This window comes from Miscanthus floridulus, chromosome 1 (genome assembly GCF_019320115.1).
Source record: "Miscanthus floridulus cultivar M001 chromosome 1, ASM1932011v1, whole genome shotgun sequence".
NCBI lineage: Eukaryota > Viridiplantae > Streptophyta > Magnoliopsida > Poales > Poaceae > Miscanthus > Miscanthus floridulus.
Window position 1 is genome coordinate 45446184 of NC_089580.1, and position 21851 is coordinate 45468034.

At 45.1% G+C, this 21851-nt stretch overlaps 3 protein-coding genes across 3 annotated transcripts; 2 read left to right on the forward strand and 1 right to left on the reverse strand.

The window, feature by feature from the left end:
* The first annotated feature begins 12369 nt into the window (after positions 1 to 12369).
* On the forward strand, positions 12370 to 15193 carry LOC136482269 (photosynthetic NDH subunit of lumenal location 5, chloroplastic-like). The gene is made up of 7 exons (XM_066479495.1): positions 12370 to 12519; positions 12610 to 12789; positions 13428 to 13578; positions 13679 to 13767; positions 14481 to 14535; positions 14615 to 14700; positions 14848 to 15193. The coding sequence occupies exons 1-7, from the start codon at positions 12487 to 12489 to the stop codon at positions 14998 to 15000; spliced, it is 747 nt and encodes a 248-aa protein (XP_066335592.1). The 5' UTR covers positions 12370 to 12486; the 3' UTR covers positions 15001 to 15193.
* Positions 15194 to 16276: 1083 nt separating this feature from the next.
* LOC136482281 (zein-beta-like) lies at positions 16277 to 16898 on the forward strand. The gene has a single exon (XM_066479506.1). It carries the CDS (start codon positions 16338 to 16340, stop codon positions 16896 to 16898), a length of 561 nt encoding a protein of 186 aa, XP_066335603.1. The 5' UTR covers positions 16277 to 16337.
* A 4427-nt stretch (positions 16899 to 21325) lies between these two features.
* On the reverse strand, positions 21326 to 21851 carry LOC136482290 (uncharacterized). Its single transcript, XM_066479513.1, has 2 exons — positions 21525 to 21851; positions 21326 to 21438 (listed from the first exon to the last, which is right to left on the reverse strand). The coding sequence occupies exons 1-2, from the start codon at positions 21846 to 21848 to the stop codon at positions 21349 to 21351; spliced, it is 414 nt and encodes a 137-aa protein (XP_066335610.1). The 5' UTR covers positions 21849 to 21851; the 3' UTR covers positions 21326 to 21348.

Here is a 21851-nt window from a genome sequence, read left to right on the forward strand (position 1 = left end):
CTGCGTTCCTACGATTAAGGTTGAGCTAAACTTTACATTACCACAACCTCGTATCTTATGTTGGCAATATACATAGCAAACATATCTGGAAAGCCAATGGTACAATCCATAAACAAAACTATATTAACATCTGCTTAAGCAAGCACAAATATTCATTGCTCAAATGAATACTGAAAGTTAGACACACAGCTCAGACTTGACCTGAGCGGCACTGGCTACTTCATTACGGGCTCCTTTGGATACCCCAATACCGCCGGTATCCCCGCCCCATCCGCGGGGGAGCCAAGGCCTGTGGGAGCGGGCACCCTCTCCATTCCACGCTACAGTTTGGATGTCCCTTGGGCTAAAAAAAAGCCCGTGCCTTTTCAGCCCAATCCGTGTGGAGCCACGGGGGAGCAAAAAATCACCTCCTGAGTCGTGTCTCTGTTTCCCCGTCGCCTCTCGCGCTCGCCATCGACATCGACTCGTGTGGCCGCGCAAAGCACGACATGGCGGCTAGGGTTTGAGCGCCGCCACTCCCAGTCGCGTGCGCCGCGCGTCCCCATCTCCCACCATCCCGCGACTCGCTTCGTACCAGCAACGCCACACACTCCATCCATCCACCGGGAAGCAGCGCTGTAGCGCACTCCATCCTCTCGCAAGGTAAGCCATGGCGGCTATGGTTCAAGCTCTACCCTCTCCTACTCGTGCTCCTCCAATCTCTGCTCCTTCTGTTCACATGCCATTTGTTCTTTTCGTCTTCCTCGCAGAGCGCCACTATGGAGCCTAGGGTTTGAACGCCGCCGGTCGCTGCTCCGTCCCACATCCACCAGCTGCCACACTCGTTGAGCCGCCGCCTGCACATTCTACATCCCCGGTCAGCCATCTCGCTGGTGGTCTCTAGCTATAGGTTCGACGCCTCCTCCTCTGTTCTACGTTTCTTTTAGATCTGTTTGGTGTTCATGGATTGTGTGGTGATCTGGTGGTTGTTGCCACAACTGGTGCTCTTTTTATTGTTCTATGTTTTTTTAGTGCAATCCTGTCAATTTGTTTCCTTCACTTGTTAGCTACAGCGACTGGTTGCTTCTTTTTTTAGTTGAACATCAGGTTAATGACTCCAATTCAGTTGAGGTTGTCAAACTAGCTTGCTGCTCTTTGTTTGGCTCAAGGTTTCCTCTGTTTTTGTTTTTCAGATAGCGCACTGCAGCTGCATTTTAGAGTGTTAGTAGTAACTGACCAGTGGAGAGTTTAGGTAAAGCTCAGCTGCAGACTTTGTTTTCCAGCCAGTTCAGAGATTCCTTTGTAGTAGCTGTTTGTTTTCCATAGGTTGCTAGCTGTCTTAGCTCTTAAGTGCTTCATGTGCAGCTTCTGAGTATTCAGGCTTTTGAGAATAGTATTCACAGTTCAGTTCAGTGAGTGCTTTTCGATTTGTTTGGATAGCCTGTTAACCGTAACACTTTTTATTAGATTAATTATGTTTACTCATTTCTTTCGTTTGCTTCCGTGATGTTTTAAGCAAGTACTAATTGTTTGTAAGGTTAGTATATCACAAGTTGGCATATGTGACTTTGACAATTAGAAGAGAGATGCGTTGGATAATTTTGGAACATAGGCTTCAATTATAAATACATAAGTAGGCCAATATCTCAGTTGGTATAGAGCTGATGCTAATATCAGATATAAGGGTCACACTATGAATATGTGGACATGCCTCTGTTATTAGTTCGTCCATGCTTGCAGAATTAGTACTGCTACCTGTGATCTTGATCGGTTCAGAGAGAAAAATAAAGTACTAACACGTACTTTATTATAAATACACAAGTAGGCTAATATCTCAGCTTATTTCTATTTGCAATTTTTAGATAATGGGCTCTAAGAAGGAGAAAATTAGGAAATTCATACAGATGGAAGAAGAAGATGATGATGAATTGTTTCTTATCATTGTTCCTGCAATACTTGAATGTCTGGATGAAGAGAAGAGGCCATAGCATACCTCCGAGTATACTGGTGCTAAGAAGGTGAAGGAAATTCTGGAGGAGCACGAGAATTGGTGTAAATATGAGTTTCGTATGGAGACACGAATATTTAAGGAGACATGTAACTATCTTAGGCGTGAGGGTCTATTGCGTGACACATAAGGTGTTACCGTTGAGAAGCAGCTAGGGATGTTTATGTATATGATTTCACACAATGCTAGCAATGATAGACTGAAGAAAGCATTTCAGCATAGTGGTGAAACTGTCCACAGGCACATAAGGGCAGTTTTCAATAATATTCCCACTCTCACCTATAGATTTCTGAAGCTTCCTACTTCCAACCAAACTAACCCCAAGATCGCTATGGATCCTAGATTTTGGCCCTTTTTTGGGTGAGGCATAACACTAGACCTTACTGTCTCTCCAATATTTTGCTCTATTTTTAAGTTTCATTTTTTACAGAATTGTATTGGTGCTATCGACATCACACATGTGCCTATCACAATTGCAGAAGAGAAAGCCCTCCATATAGGAATAGGAAAGGCACACTATCTCAGAATGTCATGGTAGCATGTGACTTCAACCTAAACTTCACATTTATCTCTTGTGGGTGAGAAGGGTCTGCTTCAGATGCTGGAGTTCTTCGATCAGCTATTTCCAAGTTCTTGAGAGAAAGTTTTATCTTGTGGATGGTGGGTATGCAAATGCACCACAATTCCTTGCGCCTTATCGAGGAGTTAGATATCACATTGCTGAGTTTCGGCAGCGCTCATCTCGAAGAAGAGAATATGCTGATCACAAAGAGCTTTTCAATCATCGTCATGCACTTCTTAGAAACTATATTGAGAGGGCTATTGTGATTCTTAAGAAAATATTTCAAATTCTAAAAGTGGGAAGACATCATCCCATAGAATCTCAAATAAAAATTCCAGCAGCAGCCATTGTATTTCATAACATAATTAGATGTCTAAATGGTGACGAGAATTGGCTAGATCACCAACCTACTTATATACCAGAATCTGATCATGTTGATCTGCCACAAGGAGATGATAATCATTAAAATGATGTGCAGTCACTGAATTTACAAGACCATGCTGCAAACGTCCTAAGAGATCAGATTGCCATGCAAATGTGGGAACGCTACAATCAAAGTCGTGCTTAGGAAGTAGCAGTCAAGTCGTAGAGCATGAAGATTATTTTGTAGTGTGTTATGTATGAACATGCCAATGTGCTATTGTATAAGACATCTATGTTTATGACTTCCTATCTATGTGAGTTATGTTATATGTCGCCAACTAATTACAATTGTGTTTGAATGCTATTTTTGTAAACTCTAACTATGACTAAAGGACAAAACTCAAGAGCATCATGTAGCTTTAATTATGAGAAAGGACTTCTTGATGTACTTCAAGAACACAATCATGAAAGGTTTAAGGGCCAAAATGGTTGGTCACCTAAAGGATGGAGAAGTATCATAAAGCATTTCAATGAGAAGTTTCCATCCGTTGGATTTTCGAAGGCACAAATTCAAAACAAGGAGAAGGACATTAAAGGAAACTACAAGGCCATTCGAGCAGGGATTAAGGAAAGTGGGGTTGGCTGGAATGATTCTTTGTGCATGATCCATGCTTTACCAGACAAATGGAAGAAACTTAGTGATGTATGTTGTAAGATCATTTCACTTGCTAGATAATTTAGCTTGTTACTATGCTGCTAACTTTAGTTTGCATTTGCCAGGATCATCCAAGGGCCAAGGCTTAAGAAGTTCCAAGCAAAAGCATTTTCTTTGTATCACAAGTGTGAGAAAGTGTATGAAGGTAAACTTTTTATTCAGCTACTAGAGCAGATAGCTTTTTTACCTGTCCTACAGTAGTGTTCAGTATTTAGATTTTTTGAGCTACTAGCATTTGTTTTGAGATAGCTTATTGTTAGACTACTACAGCTGTGCAACTGTCCTATAGATAGTTTTTTTTGAACTATTAGCATGTGTTTCTCAAACTGTGCAGCCGTGTAACTGTCCTGCAGATAGCTTTTTTTGAACTATTGAAATAAACTTTTTATTTCAATGTGTGTTCTATACAGTAGTAGCTTTCCTGCTACTACTATACTTTTCTGCTAATATTTTTGGGACATTCATGTGACTTGAGTTTATTTATCCACATGAAATAGGAAGCATTGCAACAGGTGAATTAAATTTCACATCAATAGAGCCACTTGAGCTGCACCCACCATCTTCCACTCAACATGTCAACGCCAGTGACAGATGCTCCAGATAGCAGCATGAACCCTTTCTCTGCAAGTATGGATGATCATAGGGCATCAAGTAAACCTATAGATCTCACTAGAGCAGAACCAGATTCCTCTGCTTGTTCGGGACAAAAGGGATCAGGAAGTGGGAAAAAGAGAAGCATTGCTGGAGTTCTACAAGGCTATTTGGACCACAAGATAAAGCAAAGCAAAACTTGTGTGGAATCACTAGATGAAACAAGTAAATGTGACTATTCTATCAAGAAGTGTATGGATCTTCTGGAATCCATGGAAGAGCTCTCAAATGAAGAGAAGGCGCAAGCAACAAGCGTCATGAAGTGTGAGGTGAACAGAGAAATTTTTATCAACTTCACAAACCTAAGAGTTCGCTTATTGTGGATCAAGGGTGAGATTGCTCCAAAGGTAAGTTTACTGTTCTTGTGACTACCTACCTTACTAGTACTACCCCTTGTGTAAGAATTTTACGGTACTATGAGAAGTACATGGTGTTGTAGAATTTATTTATGAAATCTAACCTTTTGCCAGTGCCTAGTGCTGCACTCGACCGTTGGAGTTTCTATAAGTTTTACAGTGCCTTTGACTAAAACTGAAAACCCAAATGCCTAATTTTACAGTACTCTGTAAAGCAGGAAGCTTTTCATTAATTTGGTTGTACAAGCAAAGTTTCTAATCTAGTGTGCATGTAGAAGAATGATACTTTTGGCTATATGATAAAAAAGTTATCCTTTGCAAATCCTTGTTCTCGAGACATGAAACTTGCCAATAAAATTGAGCATCTGAATTAGCTTCAGTCTGGGTTTACATTGCACCATTTTATAAATATTACATTACATCGACTAATAGTGATTTTTCTCCATCCAATTGCAGGGCTGATTCTATATGCTCTACCTTGCTGATGTTGGTTGTGAGGGATAGATTGTAGTGCAGTTATGCCGAGATAGTTGTTAATTCTCTCTGGTTATGCAGTAAGATTAATGTAATATGTACTTTTGTCGTAAACCTGTGGACTCTTGTATGTGTTTCTTGGGTTGCTTAACACACTCATCTAAAGTCAATGGTGATGACCAGCTGTGAGATGAACCTATGGACTCTTGTGTAAGATCGAAGTTCATCTGTTTGTTTACCCTATGAGATGAATAATGTGTGATTTGAATTAGTGTAATTGATCTTCTTTAATCCAATTCGTGTATCATACTATTGAAAGATTATTCATGGCACTGATTTTCAATTTTGCAATCGCATTTTTGAAATCTTCATTTTTTCTGTTTTTTTTTGAATTTTTTTTGTCTGGCCAGGATTTGTATCCCGGTGGTTTCTAAACGGTGGCCGGTAATTTCCCCCCAAGGGAATTCCGTCTCTTGGGGGGCAGGGGTGGCAGGTGTAGTGGAGAATTCCCCTTGGGGGCTCAAACCCACATGCCTTTTCCACCACAGTATCCAAAGGAGGCCTGCGGGTGTGTTATGGTTCCCTGGCTTAGCCTCTAGCCAAGCTTGCATAATGCAACTTAAACCTGTTTGGTTCCTGTAAGGCTAGCCAAGCTTGCACAAGCCCAGATTCGGTGGCTGGAAATGACCAATTCGCTCATTCTATCAAACCTGGCTTGGTCTAGCTCCCACCCGACACCATTCACCTCTTGTACCCAGGCCTCGCACGCACCTTCGCGCCACCCTACCTCCTCTACGCTCGTCCTCCACGCCACCGGCCGCTCGGTGAGCCTCCTCCTCCACCCCACCGGTCGATGAGCCTGCTTCCCCTCCTCCTCCTCCTCCTCCTCCACGAAGGCAGGATTCGTTGCGGAGGTCCACGCGTGGGTCCACACCGAGTGCCTAGGAGCCGACGTCGCCGTGCTGCCGCTCGACCTCAGCTTGCTCGCCTCCGTGCGCCGCTTCATCAAGCGGTTCCTCGACCTCGGCATGGAGATGACCTTCACCACAAACTAGCTAGGCCACTTCTAGCTCACCCGACTGCTGCTGGACAAGATGGCCGAGACGACGAGGGACACCAGCGTCGAGGGCCACATCATCAACGTCTCCTCCACTATCCACAGCTGGTTCCCCAGCGACGACGACGCACTCGGCTACCTCAAAATAACATGCTTATGGAGGTGCTCGTCTTCCACCAGACACGAAGAACCCCAAAGGCAAGCTACAGCGGGCGGTATCCGTCGGGCACATCCCAAGGGAGAACCCAAAAGATCCACATTTTTCCCAAGGATCCAATAATGAGAACGAGTTACAATACTTGTACATTTCATACATCAGAGTTTCTTAAAATTACATTATTACAATACCGAATGTCAGAGTGCGGAATGATAATCAAGGGAATTTAAAATAAACATCTAACGATAAGAATGAGGATCCGTCTGAGCCCACCAGAAGAATTCTCCACACAATGGTACTTCTCAAGCATCACCTGCAACAGGGGTAAATGAACCCTGAGTACACAATGTACTCGCAAGACTTATCCGACTAGTGAGAATAATTTCCCGACTCCAAGGAATATGAGAAGCTTTATGGTTTACTGGTTTTCTTTTAGCAGAAAGTAATACTAATAGTGAGTCCTTATTTATGTTATTATTATCTGGCGTATTAAGTTATTATCTATCCAGTCTATATAAGCACCTATTCTACTTTCAAGCAAGAGTTGAGCAATCAGTTCCATTTCATCTCCTTTCAACTTTCAATTCTTACTACGATGCTAGAGGTAAGACAAGTCGTACCAACTCGGCGGTGATTCGTGAACCAATGTGCCCAGCTGGGTGCCCCGAAAACACATGCCCCGCTTGTATCCCAGGCACAAGCAGGACTAACCCATCACCCTCCTGTCCTAGGTGTTCAGGTCCCCGTCCAAACTTGGACTCCAAGCCCCCAATCCTGAGTCCCGGACTCAGTGCGGTGCAAGGACCTCCACCATCCCTGCCTCTAATCAGTCAGTCCTAAAAGAGCCGGATCCACGACAAGAGAGCAACAAGTGTTCCCTATGCCCATTGCAACGACCGGTCCTTAACCGACCAGATAGAAAAAAGTGTAACCAAGCTATGCCCTGTTGGCCGTAGAACACAACCCCTTACACCCACCAGCACCCAAACCATATCCCTGCCCGGTCACCATTTTCTTTTCCACAATTTTATCATGCGTGATCATATTTATCACCTAATTGTGAGTAACGACAGGTTACTCACGCTACCGATATCCTAAGCATAGCAGCTACTCGACCTATACTAGTAGGACTCATGGGTAAATATATTTATGCATGTAGTTTCCATAAAATGCATGTAACTTAAATACATATATATACTTAGCGATCATAAAATAGGGTTATACACCGAGGCTTGCCTTAGACAGGCGACGGGTCAGCAAGGTCAGCTCCAAAAGGCTCCGGGGCTCCCTCCTATATGAGGATCTCCTCCTCGATGACTTTCTCGTACTCCTGTTCATCGATGGGCACGAACTCTACCAACTCATGATCTACATGCATGAAATGATGATGCAATACTTAGTAATATAGCAATGACAACTCTTAAAATAAAAGTACATCTGTCTAACTACTAAGCTAGTGCTACTGACCACGGTACTAAGTTATCTATTGTTACCAATAATAAGTATGAAGTATGGCATTCATTATTATAGCAACTACATGCATTCTTACTCATAATGTTGATTTACGCTATATATGATGAAGCAAGGATAATAGCTACTCTATTTATCAACTTACTCTAGGGCTACAAAATTTACAGCAAGTACCTAATAATCTAGTGAGCCTACTGTAAAATTTTCATAGCCATAGCTAACACCAATTTACCACAAAAAATCATATAAATATTAATCTATATAATGCTAAGCTCTTTAGTTTGAATTTATGAACCTACCATTGCCATAGCTAACTGTAATCTAACTACACTAACAGATAGATGGTATTTTTGTGAACCTAACAAAATTGGTCTCACTATTTTTGGACAACTACACAATTTACTATAATTTATCAAAGTTCAGCTAGAAATTATATTGAATAAACGTTGGTAATTCATTGGAGAATTGAAAAATGAATTCACTGTGCGGCCCGCGAGCGACGACTCGGCCCACCCCGGCGTCCCGCCCGTGCGTATGCGCAGCAACCGGCGTGGCCCATTCAGCGGCGCGCGACTCGGCCCACATCACGCGGCCCACAGCGGAACCCGCGCGCGGCTGGCTCTTTTGCGAAAGAGCCCCCGTTCTCTACCCTATTCGTAAAACTAACCCGAGCACTATTATACCGAGTCACAGATTTTTCATCTACCACCCTCCCCTTCCCCTTCTTCGCCGCGGCCACGTCCCCCGGCACCCGTGCGTGCATCGGCTCGATGGCGCGGGCATCAAGCGGCTATGCCAGCCACACCCGACCCACCAATTCCTATCTAAGGAGCCGATGCTCACCTTGACATCAACGCGAAGTAGTTGGAGGCGATACGACGAACGGGGACGCTGTCCCGAGCTCCCTCCCCAGCGGTGGACCTCTTCCTGTGATGGTGGACGCGTTCTCGTGAGCCAAAACACCGACAGCTTGAACCAGCTCACGGATAGGCAATAGAGACTCACCCCGAGCCTACTCGTCATGATGGCTAGACCGGAGACTGCCCGAGTGAACCAGGCCACGCGCACACGACAGGCCTTGCGACGGCGGCGATGGTACGACCGCGGCGGCAGCGCAGGGCAGGCCGCAACAGGGTGAACTGGGGCGCGCACGTGGTAGAGTGGAGCAGGGCGAAGGTTTAGTGCTAAGGAATTGAACAGCGGTGGACATGGGTTAAGGGAATTCCACGGCGTTGCTGTGGGTCTTAAAATGACCGATGGCGACAGAACCGCCAAATTTAGGCTTGGCAACGGCCGGCAGCAATAGTGGACGCTTTCGGCGTGCAGCTAAGTCTTCACTCCATCCCTAGGCGCACGCAATCTTACTGCTTTGGCCGATGCTGCGTGTTGTCTCGGCGCGGCCCGACGATAGAGGAACAGAGGAAAGTAGGCACGTCGGCTTGGCGCTGTCGCCGCAGAGGATGGCATGTCAGGGGAGACAGTGGCGTAGCGTGGCAGCGGACACGGACGCACTGGCGAAGGTAGGCAGTCGTCCCACGCGCGTGCAGCTATGGCGGGTCAATGGGAGCAGTGCCACGCGGTAGCGATGGACGGCGCGCAGCGCGACCGGGGTGCCGTGCGACGCGACGGCGAGGCAGGGCAGCCAGGTCCACCGGCGTGGTGCGCGTGCGTGCGTGGGGGTGCGTGGTGTGCCGTGCAGCAACGACAACGCGAGCAGCAGCGCGAGACTCGGCGGCAAATCCAGCCCATGCGTGGGTAGGGCGCGGGCAGGCGTCCAGTACGCGGTATGGCAGCAGCGGCGGTGCGAGCTGCGCGCCAGCGCGTGGTGGCAGGCGGCCGTGGCCAGCAGCGCAAGGGCCACGCGTGTGGGCGTGCTTGCACAGGCTTGTCAGTGAGGACGCGACCGGCGCGGCAGCGCGCGCAGGGCAGGACAGCAGCGGTGCCAGGCCGAGCAGAGGCGGTGACCGCGACCAGCGCTGACTCCGTTCAAATTATGTGACTTGCACGCCTTTTAAAGCTGTTGAAAAATCCTACCCGATGATCCCGTAGCTAAACCAGCCCTTCTATCCTCAAGAGGGTACATAGGGCTATCGCACTAAGCCAAAACATCTAGCCACTTCTTAACCCGATCATTCTACGAAAATTGTCGAACATTGCTTCGTTGACCCACTTTCGGACTTACGCAAAATGACTAAACTTCAAACGGTTTCGCGTCGAATTCCATTCCCGAGCCATTCAATACACTAGCTAGCGAATCCCGTCCTCGACCGTACGTATTTCATCATCGCCTACGAAGTTCGTACTACAAAAATTATCAAAGTTTCGCATAAGCGTTCTATAGCATTTTTGTTCGATAAAAATTCACTTAGAATACTAAACTATATAAAGCGACATGAAATGTAACATTTGTTTCTTGTTTCATATGAACGTTTCAAGTGTCGTACATTGATTCATACTCTATATTACACACATGTACAAACAAGTATAATGATCATGCAGTGTTTTAGCAAAAACTGTACAATGTAACACCGAGGGTGTTACACGCGTCACCCGTAGGAAGATGTGTGTGCTTTGCTGCTCTGTTCCCCCGTCATCTGAAGCCCCACCGACAACATCTCCCGCGGCCCGCCGCGCGGCAGGAGGAGCAGCGCGAGGTGCCCATCCGAAGGGGAGATGGCCGTGGAGGTGGCGCTCCTCCTCCACCACCCCACCGGCTGGCAAGGCCTGCTCCTCCTCGCTGCCATGCTCGCCGGCCAAGGTGCTCGCAGTACCCACCGCTGCCCACCACTTGTTCGACTAAAGTCTTAAGGGGGGGGGGGGGTTAAAATTACCGGTCGAAGGAAGAGGTGATTCTATGTAAACTAAGCCAGGCAACCAAACACACCGATTCCTAATCAAGCTTAGCCAGCACAGATAACCAAACATGTGCTACTTGCATTGGCTAAAGCTGGCTAGAGCTGGCCTGTCTTAGTTTTGCTAGCCAAGATTGTCTAGGAAACGAACCAAACACACCCTACACTGCTACATGGGAACCGACATATTAAAATTTGCAAAGTTTCTTGGATGAAAACCAACTAATGCAAAATTGGTGGTAGATCAACGGATCTATTCAGCTAGCGCTTCTTCTTGCTTCCTTTTGTAGCGCTTGTTTGTGATGACCTGGCATCTGGCAATCAAGTTACACAAACACACCAACAAACAAAACTACTGTCTGACACCATATTTCCCAGCAAATCTCTGCAAACCAACAGTTTAATTAAGTCATGTGTTCATCATGGTCTAAACAAATGCAAGTTCAAATGCAAAGGTGTCAACTCACCGGTGATCTTAACCACTTGGACAATTTGGAAGCATCGGAACCGCTACGTGTTTGAGGGTTGTACAACAGAACAATAGATGTTTGTGTGATGCGTGCTGCAGGAGATTGTTGAGCAAGCAGAGCAGTGCTCTGGGTGATGGTCGGAGCTAATAAGGATCTAGGAGAGGATTTGGGTTAATTAGTTTTTTGGGTATGGCTATTAGATCTTTAAAGGGTGCGTATGTGTAAAAAGAACCCATGCCGTGAATTCAGCTTCTATCTTAATATAATGTGTGTAGTTTTTTTTTTTGGGTGTTCAAGATTTTTTTTTCATATTTGTAGTAAGGGCTACGGAACAAACAAGTCGTCATATTTTTCCTCCTAGTCTGATTTAAGCCCAATAGGATTTAGTGCATTTTAAAATAGACAAAGAATAAGAGGACGATAGAATTCTCACTCTTAGTTAGGTGTTCAAATAGGACCTCATAATTGAGATTGAGTTTTTCTCTCTATGCACTACTCCCTCTATTCTAAATTATAAGACGTTTTGGATTTAACGCAGGGCAAAAGCTATGAATCTTGAAAAACCAAAATATCTTGTAATTCGGAACACATGGTACTGTGTCAATATAGGGCTTGTTGGCTTGGAGGAATTCTGAAGGAATTTAGATGGTTTGGAGAAATGCTGGAGGAATTTGTGAGAGAAAAATACTGTTCCGAATGAAAAAAGAAGCGGATAAAGCCGGGTTTAAGGGCCATAGTATCTCGCACCAAATATCTAATTGATCAAGAATGATTCTTTTGGCTAGGTTGAAAGAAAGAATGTCGAAAGGATTCTTTTGGATCCGACAGAATGGCTGGGCTGTGTGATCCGAAAATAAACCACACACAAGCTCACATCATTGCAAGCACCACAAACTCTTGCTACCATTCAGGCCGCGTTTAGTTGCGCCCGGAATTGGCGCCGTCGGATTTCCAGCGATAATGTAGTGCACTGTAGCATTTTGTTTGTATTTGGTAATAATTGTCCAATCGTTGACTAATTAGGCTCAAAACGTTCGTCTCGCAAAGTACAATCAAACTGTGCAATTAGTTTTTGATTTCGTCAATATTTAGTACTCCATACATGTACCACAAATTTAATGTAACGAGGAATCTTTTTTTTACATAATGCCAAAGTTGAGAGTTGGGGGTGAACTAAACATGACCTCAGTTCGGTTCAGGTCAGCTACACCCCAAGGATCCAAACATAATTTCCATGATATGTAAGAGAATTTTGGCTCTCTCTCCGTTTGGCCTTTCTTATCTATCCGTCGTGGAGTGGAGAGTCTTCCCCACCCCAACCCATTCTCCAGCAACCATCTCCTCCTCCTCCTCTCCGTCCCCATCCCCTGCAATGGCGGCGGCGGCCACCTCCTTCGCCACCCTCGTAAGCCGAGCCGCCCCTCCTCCGCCTCCTCTTTGCCCACCATCTCCCAACCCTTCAATCGCCTGACGGACCCTCTCGTGTTGCTTGCAGGCCGTCGCGCGCTCGGCGGGGCAACGGTCCCGCCTCGCCTCCAAGGCCGCCCCCTCGCCGCTCCTCTCCCTCCGCAGCGCCGGCCTCCCCTCGCAGGCCGTCTCCTTCTCCGGGGGCCTCGCGGCGTCGCCCTCCCACAGCCGCGCGCGCTTCGCCACATCCGCCAGCGCCGAGCCCAAGGTACCATCTTTACGCTTACGCTGCTGGGTTCCTTCTCTCTCTTGTTTAATTAATCTGCACCATCTATCTATAGCGGCTGAAGTGGATACCGGGCCTGCGGTAAAGTTTGCATCTTTTTTCCATTCTACTATTCTATTTTACAGGGGAGGGAGATTATCATCCTTCAATAAGGAGGCTAATTTGTAATCCTGGCAACTTAGACAGCTTTTGGACATTCCATCTGCCTTAGATGTCAACCTTCCTGCTATCCACTTTATTAAATTGGACTTGCTACTCCTTTAGTTCAATGGGCATGCTAAATTTGAGTCACCACTAAAATTTCTGAGGACACAAGTTCTAATTGCAGCACATCATCAATGATTTGTTATGATAAAACGATTGACTCTTCAGACACTAGGAGGCCATGGGACACTCAATGTTTCAGGGACCTGTATCTGTCTGCATTATACCCACATTAGCCATCGCTTGTGCGAGGATGCAGATGTTCAATTATATTTAACTGAAACTGTGGGTTACTGGGTTAGGCAATTTTGTGGTTGCATTCAGTTAATATATGCAAAATACTCCTACCTATGTCACCTCAGTGTGTAATGTATGGCAGGATACCTATGTTGATTTGTCTCTTGTGCCTTTTGCAGGAAGCAGACCTTCAGTCTAAAATCACAAACAAGGTGTACTTTGACATAAGCATTGGGAACCCTGTGGGAAAGAATGTTGGGAGGATTGTCATCGGTCTGTATGGGGATGATGTTCCACAAACAGCAGAGAACTTCCGTGCTCTTTGCACTGGTACGAGGGATAGGACTACCATCTTGCTTGTTGTGCAATCTTATTAGTTTGAGTATTGCCTTGCCCAGAAGAGAAACATAACAAGGTCCACCTTTTGCAGGAGAGAAAGGGTTTGGATACAAGGGATCCAGTTTCCACCGTGTCATCAGCGACTTCATGATTCAGGGCGGAGATTTTGACAAGGGCAACGTATGTGTTCACCTGCTATCACTAAACTCTGTTGTACTGCACTTGGATATATTTTTTCCACTGTGCATATTCAGTTTAGAGAAATTAAAGAATATATCTGCATGCTGATGTGCTGATATGTTTTATCAAAAGACTGGATGATTTTTTTAACTTACTTTTCGTTCTACAAGTGTATCTGTTTTTATCTTGTTGATTATTCTGCTAAATATTTTCTCGTTTTGGGATTAGTGAATTGAATTTACAGAAGTTCAGAGTGGTTTATGCCAGACATTTAATTGGTGAACAAAAAGAGGAATTGTCCTACTCCTACATAGGTTTCTTGATAGTCTACTAGCTTTGCGTCATACAGTAACCTTTGGACGCTGCTAAAATCTTGTCATAGTACATTATGTCCATGATCTATTTGTCTTTATATATACATACATGCATTTTGCAATTAGTATCTTAATTCATGAAATTAGAAGTGATCGGCATCTAGTCTTGTTTTCCAAACTTATGCACACATTTTCCATGTGTGACTTTATGAGGCCCAACTGGCAGTATAAGATTGGGACTTGGGACACTGAATTCTTTGTGCACGGTCTAGCAGATTGGTTTTTAAAAGACTACATAAAAGATTGGTTTTGTGCTTGAACAGTTGAACAAAGAGAAACTGAATTGGAAGATGCAGCTTTAAAGTTTTGCATGTGATTAACTAGAAGTTACATTTGCAGGGTACCGGTGGGAAAAGCATATATGGACGCACCTTCAAAGATGAGAACTTTAAATGTATGCTCTACATCTGAAACAGTAGTGATGGTTTCTAGTTCCATGCTAATCCTGATGGCATGCTGTTTTCGTGTTTTAGTGGTTCACACTGGACCTGGAGTGGTCAGCATGGCTAATGCAGGACCGAACACCAACGGCAGCCAGTTTTTCATTTGCACTGTCCAGGTAATCTTGTATACCTTGTTTAACTACCAGAAAAATGGACCTTTTTGGTGCCTCTGCTACTTCGACAATTTATGTTTCAACCACATTCTCTCATGTACTAGCTCCAAAACTAACCCGGAACTTGTATGACTGGTGCCTTGGATGCAGACACCTTGGTTGGACGGAAGGCATGTCGTGTTTGGCCAGGTCCTGGAAGGGATGGACATCGTAAAGTTGATCGAGTCACAGGAGACTGACAGAGGTGACCGCCCGAAGAAGAAAGTAGTCATCAGCGAGTGTGGGGAGCTTCCAGTGGTCTAAGTGTTACTCATCTGTTGTCCGTCTTACCTCGGATGGATGGTGATATTTCCCCCACCTGAGTTTACTGGTTCTGATGCTATGAACTTGTGCTATCTCTATGCTAGTTATAGAGATATTTCGAATTAAAGTAAGATCCCAAATCTGAGGCATGCTGTTTGCTGCTCGGCTGGAATAAATGTGCTAGTTTCCCCCACCTGAGTTTACTGGTTCTGATGCTATGAACTTGTGCTATCTTTATGCTAGTTATAGAGATATTTCGAATTAAAGTAAGATCCCAAATCTGAGGCATACTGTTTGCTGCTCGGCTGGAATAAATGTGCTAGTTTCCCCTTGCCCTGTTTAGGGAAAGGGTTTTGTTCACGAAGTCACCCTGTAACCTTGTATGTTTCATACTTGGAATGAAGGTTCATGGAAATCAGGATACAAAAATATTGTGCTGCATTGCATGCAAGAGCTGTTGATCGTCCAGAGCAATGTATATGGCCTGTTTGGTTCATGCCCAAACTTGCCACATCTAACTTTTGGCAAACCGAGAAAGTGTGGTAAGCAAAAACGAAGCCAAACTTATGGCAAAGTTTGGCAAGAAAATAAGTCTACGATGTGTGAGGCGGTGCTAAGAAAATATAGTTGTGCCATAGTTACAGCAGTGAACCAAACACACGCCTATAAAACTGTGGCACGCTTGGTGGCATGGCAAGTTGTGATCACGAACCAAACATGCCTCCGTGCTATACATGCAAACTGATAAAGTCATGTGGAGTGGCACTATCATTCCAAGGTATCCTACTAACAACCAGCACAACATTACAAACTTGGTTTCACCGAGGCCAGAACTCACAGGACGCTACCTTCACAAGTAGAATGAATGGGTGATGAGTCATGCATGCTGATTTGGCAAGGTGTGCATATATACCTACATGAACTGATGGTGCTGAGTCATGCTGATGTGTCTAGCAATACTACTCAGCGTAGCCCAGTTTATCTCAACAAAAAACAAACAAACATACACGCCATTACAAAGTTAGATTCACAAGCGTATGAATTCAGTGACAATCCTTGACATGTAAAGTGTTGATTCATATGTGCTGAAAGGAAGCTCAATGATCTGTCTATACATACAAATCCATGTAAAAAGGCACTTGTATTTCCACGTCATGCAATGCAACATTCCAAAATCATCAGCTGCAGATGCTGCAGAACGCAAGCCATGGATCATCTATAAATAGCTCCCACATATGCACTACTCTATCATCAGATCCCACATCCAGATCACAGGCACTACTACTGCACCAAAGCAAGCAAAGCAGTAGAGAGGATCGTCCAACAGATCAGCTAGCATGAAGATGGTCATCGTTCTCGCCGTGTGCCTGGCTCTGTCATCTGCCAGCGCCTCTGCTCTGCAGATGCCCTGGGCGGGGCTGCAGGGCTTCAGCCCCCTGATGACGATGATGGGCGCCGGCGGGCTGTACCCCTGCGCCGAGTACCTGAGGCAGCCGCAGTGCAGCCCGGTGGCGGCGCCCTTCTACGCCCTTCGTGAGCAGACGATGTGGCAGCCGAGCTTCATCTGCCAGCCGCTCCGGCAGCAGTGCTGCCAGCAGATGAGGATGATGGACATGCAGTCAAGGTGCCAGGCCATGTGCGGCGTGGTGCAGTCCGTCGTGCAGCAGCTGCAGATGATGATGCAGCTCCAGGGCACCGCCGCCGCCAGCAGCCTGTACCAGCCAGCTCTGATGCAGCAATGGCAGCAGCTGCTGCCGGCGGCCCAGGCCCTCACCCCCATGGCCATGGTAGTGGCGCAGGTTGCGCAGAACATGCCGGCCATGTGTGGACTCTGCCAGCTGCCCAGCTACTGCACCACCCCCTGTGCCATCTCCGCTGGCATTCCGCCCTACTATTGATTCATTTGGGAAATCTGCTCTCTCTATATATGTAATAACGCAGTAATAAGACGACACACATTATCATGTGTGCCGTGGTGTGACCAATAATATATGCATGAGTCAACTACAAGTACTCATAATAAAGTTTTGGTTCTAAAGAATCTATCTATGTTGTCAACCACATCGCTTAATTGACTTGGTCAACACGTACAACGTCTTCATCTTCATTCATCCGGTACTTTTCTGGTCAGGCACATGTAGATATTTCAAAATCTCTGTTTAGGCTCAAAGTATAATCATGCATCAGTGGTGCTTCCCTAGAATAGCAGATATGCGTGAGTTGTTTGAGATCAACAACTCCATCACTAGCATCAGTGGTGCTTACATAGTATGTTTGAAAAGACTTGAGGTGAATTCTTCCAAAAAAAAAAAAAGACTTGAGGTGCCCAGGGACGATGTCGGTACAATGAAGAAAACCATCGAACTACTTCTGATCCACACGCCCCTCCTCTTGGAGTGCTCTATGTTCCTTGTCATCTCAACATGTCCTCTCGTCGTAGCTCCTGAGCATTTCCAAGAGATTAGCCAAAATAATTATTCAAATTTAATGATTTAGCTATTCTCTAAAATGAATCTCACTTAAAAAAAACTAGACTACTCCAACAGACTATCTAAATTGAGACGCATGTGGTAGGCTATCCAAAAGTAGATAGCGAATGAGGTGGGATAGAGAGCTAGTAAATTTGGAGAGTCATTTAAAGAGTCTGTTGGAGACGTTTTTTTTTTCCTTTAATAATAGCCAAATTTACCTTTAGGAAACGATTTGGATAATTTCTTGGACATAAAGCTTGCCACCCGCTCTTTGTGTTCATAGACGAGGAGTGTGTTAGCATCACTAGCGACGTCGACGTAAGTGAAACAGAAAAACACATCTCCAAAGTCTGTGCTTACATTTGATGGCTTTTATGCGGTGACCTAGTGAAGAAACGTGCTCCGACGGCTGAGACTACAACAAAATCACAAAATGTATATCTACTTTTGATATATGAGGTGCAATTGATCCACTAATTCTCCGATGCTTATGCGTGAGAGCTTGGCAAGTTGTATAAGTATTTTTTGTTCGAGAAGCAGGCCACAATAAAAAAAACCATAGCATGACCGATATTAATTAAGGTAGAGTGGTATGGGCAGCATGCTTGAGATCAACAACCTACTGGCATTATAGTGGCGATTCCATAGTACGGTGGAAAAGGTTTGAGCCTTCGAGATACCGATGGATGTTGGTTTGATGATGGTGCCAACAAGTGGCTGCTTGAGGTAGAAGCGGCTCCAACTGACATGAGCAGAATTATGATAACCTGATGATGGTTTAGGGTAAAAAAGGCAATTATGGACAAATTTGCAAGAGAAAATAAAAAAAAAGTTAAAATTGAAATTTACGAGGGACAAGGAACTAAACAATATTCTGTAAGAGACTTGGATATATAGTAGTTTTATTGATGAATGGAGAGAAGATGACGAGAGTCAAAGAATTTATTGATGATAGCCGTACAGAGTTCATGTAGATGGATGTAACAGAAGCAGATAAAGAGAGAAAATTAGAATCAAAGACAAACAAAACTATTTACAAAAAAAAATTCTCAAACAAAAAATAAATTAACAGAAAAATCTATGCAATTTGCGCGGATAACCTTACTAGTTTAATTAATTTGAGACTGATTTCATTGGTAGTGGACGGAATTGGAGTAGTGCGTGGTATGGTAAATGGGAGGGAGCAGCGTCTTTTTCTCCTTTTTGTGCTTCATTCGAAAGAAGCTTTTACAACAATGCAACCACACTAGCTTAGGTTTGCAATGGCCCACGGTCGATCTGTCCACCGTTGGTTTGTTCATCCAACGGACTATACACAAATTAAATCAACATGCATGGTGCATATACCGTGTATAGAAGGTTCATTTCCATGCTATTGCATTGTTGGGAGCCGACGTCACGGTCGTCGGTCGTCACAGCAAGAAAAAGCTACTACCTAGCCCGCTGGCCTCTTCATTATCACACGATTTATTTCTAGAGCGAGCGAGCCATAGCCATAGAAGCATGCATGCATGTATATATTATGTAGAATCATCCAGTCATCCTGCAGTCTAGCAATCTTCAGATCCAGTCATGTATTTCATAGCTCTAGCTTCTAGTTACATACTAGCTGCTATATATATACTGATCGAATAAGATGATCAGTAACAAACTAGCTAGCTATCAACCTAACTCCGATCCATACATGCTCACCCTTCAAGGGGCCGTGCAAGCTATAGACAGATACGTAGTACATACATATATACATGCATGCTTGTTTTCCTCTCACCAACTCTCTCAGCAGTCTGCACTGAACACTACCGTATGTCGTATATGTGATCGACACAGCCAGCCACAAACTTTATTAACCGGGAGAAATTGATTTATTCGCTAGCAAGCCACAAACGATATCCAAAAGATCGAACACCTAGGCAGGTTTGCAGAACAAGCTAGGTCATCCGATTCCCATTGCATCATCGATAGCGAGGCAGAGGCAGGGCAGGAGGACGACAGTGCTAATTAAAGGTCGTAACAGCAAGAAGATTCCTTGCTTTACTCTTACGATAGACCGATCGATCGATTTGCATTCGCTGCCTCATTTGCATTGGTTGGTGTTGCACGCACGCCACACACAGCAAAACAAGTTGTTAGTCCAAATCAGGAATTGACACACGACAGGACAACCAAGACTCCAAGAGAGCTAGCTAACTACTCCATTCGTTCCACAATAATTTTCATTCTAGGAATAAAAGAAATCTCCAAATTACTAGCTCGTCATTTTCGGCTACTGATCGATTTTATTTGCTGTTGCGCTTAATCCAAACGTGTTCAAAGGAACGAACTATAAGAGATGGCACACAAGAACAATTGGTTGTTGAGAGCGAGCTATATGTCATAGACTAGTTCTATCACTACAAGATTGTCAATGACCGTTCTATAGCAGAGAAAGCTCATGAGATTCAGACACTGGCAAAAGAATTCGAGAATTTTCCATGTATGTTGCTGGATAAGTTTGTGGCAATGCAAGAAGAATTATTACAAAGTTGCCATCATTGCACTACAGCAGACGTGTGCTTTGCCGAGTGCAATTACACTCGGCAAAGCCTTTGCTGAGTGTTGCACTTGGCAAAGAGCTGTCGACATATCCCCTCACGGCAAAGGCTTCTTTGCCGAGTGCCGCATGTCGGGCACTCGGCAAAGGATTTCCCGAGTGCCATGACGGCACTCGGCAAAGAAAAGCCGTCGTGATGGCCAGGTCACAGCGACGGCCCCTTTGCCGAGTGCCATGCGTCGGCACTCGGCAAAGAAATATGTTTTTATTTTTAAAAAAAAATGCTTTGCCGAGTGCCTGAATCTGGCACTCGGTAAAGCTTGTTTTCTTTTTTTTGGATTTTCTTTGCCGAGTGTTGTAGGTAGGCACTCGGTAAAGCAGTTTGTTTTTTTTGAATTTTCTTTGCCGAGTGCCTTGACAATGGCACTCGGCAAAGCTGGGAAGCTTAGTGTCCTAGATTCCAAGCTTTGCCGAGTGTCATGGTCATGACACTCGACAAAGAAGTGAAAAAATTCAATTTTTTTTGGTTTTTAGTCTTCCATCGTTGCAAACAAGATATACATCATATATATATATATATATATATATATATATATATATATATATATATATATATATATATATAATACAACTATATATCACACAAATATATACAAATGTATATCACAATCCACCACAAACATAGCATACAAGTATCACAATCTCGACTCCCAAGTCCAAAGTCCAAACACACAAGCATAGTTCACAAGTGCATTATATCACAATGACTGCCATTTGAAGCTCACGGCGACGGTCCGGGTTGGGATGGCCCAAAGTGCGATCCCGGTGACCCTCCGAGGTGGTTCGACACCGCCCCCGATTGATGCTGCACAAAATAGAAGAGATTGCATGTGAGCGACAAGAGAATAGATAAATATGCAAGATAAATATCCGCCACTACCACCACCACCACATCACCGCCATCACCAACACTTCACCACCACCACCACCACACCACCATCACCACATCACCATCATGACCACCACCACCACCACATCACCACCACCACACCACCACCACCACCATGAGCACCACAACACCGTGACCACCACCACCAACACCACACCACCACCACCACCATGACCACCACACCACCATGACCACCACCACACCACCACCACCACTAGGTTTCTCTAGGTTTCACTAGGTTTCTTTAAGTTTCAGCATAGAAAGTAAAACTTCGTACTTATACTCACCGGGGTAGAATTAGGACGTTGTGGAGGTGGATCTGGAGCAAGCAACGTCTGTGGGATCGCCCAACCTTGTTGCTGGCCAATTTGCTGCATGAACTTGATCATCTCAGCCATCTACCGCTGATCTTGATCCCACTGGGCCTCCAAAGCCTGTAGCCTTTGCCGCTCGACCTCCCGCTCGGCCTGCAGTTCCTGCACCTGGGCCTGCAGCATTTGACGCCAATGTTTCAATAATGCATAGGTAAGGTATGTAAAAGTCAAAGAACAACGAATGAAACAGGAATGCTTACCTGGAGTGCCGACACCGCGGTCGGCTGTTGGCGTATGGGCATGCTTGAGCTCGTGCTCGATGCTCGGAGCTGGTGGAGAGGAGGAGTAGAGGCCGTGTCGAGGACGCCGTCGCCAATCCAGAACCGCCCATGCTTCTTGCCTTGCCCCACCCTCATCACGAGCTGAGGATTAAGGCGCTCCTCGGTTCTCGGATCGTAGCTCGGCCCATGGACTGACCTTGCCGCCTCCGTGTACGAAGAGAGGCGGGTGTGGACGCTGGAGTTGGTGTACGCCTGAACCAGGGCATCTGGGTTGTACTCGATGTCGGCCGTCGCCTTGCCCATGTG

Bases quoted from the DNA above. Each gene is read 5' to 3' on its own strand.
- LOC136482269 (XM_066479495.1), top strand. From the start codon at position 12,487: ATGGCGGCGGCGGCCACCTCCTTCGCCACCCTC. The intron at 12,520-12,609 runs GTAAGCCGAGCC...TGTTGCTTGCAG, and splicing joins CCACCTCCTTCGCCACCCTC to GCCGTCGCGCGCTCGGCGGG. The intron at 14,536-14,614 runs GTATGCTCTACA...TTCGTGTTTTAG, and splicing joins CAAAGATGAGAACTTTAAAT to TGGTTCACACTGGACCTGGA.
- LOC136482281 (XM_066479506.1), top strand. From the start codon at position 16,338: ATGAAGATGGTCATCGTTCTCGCCGTGTGCCTGGCTCTGTCATCTGCC.
- LOC136482290 (XM_066479513.1), bottom strand. From the start codon at position 21,848: ATGGGCAAGGCGACGGCCGACATCGAGTACAACCCAGATGCCCTGGTT. The intron at 21,439-21,524 runs GTAAGCATTCCT...CAAATGCTGCAG, and splicing joins CCGCGGTGTCGGCACTCCAG to GCCCAGGTGCAGGAACTGCA.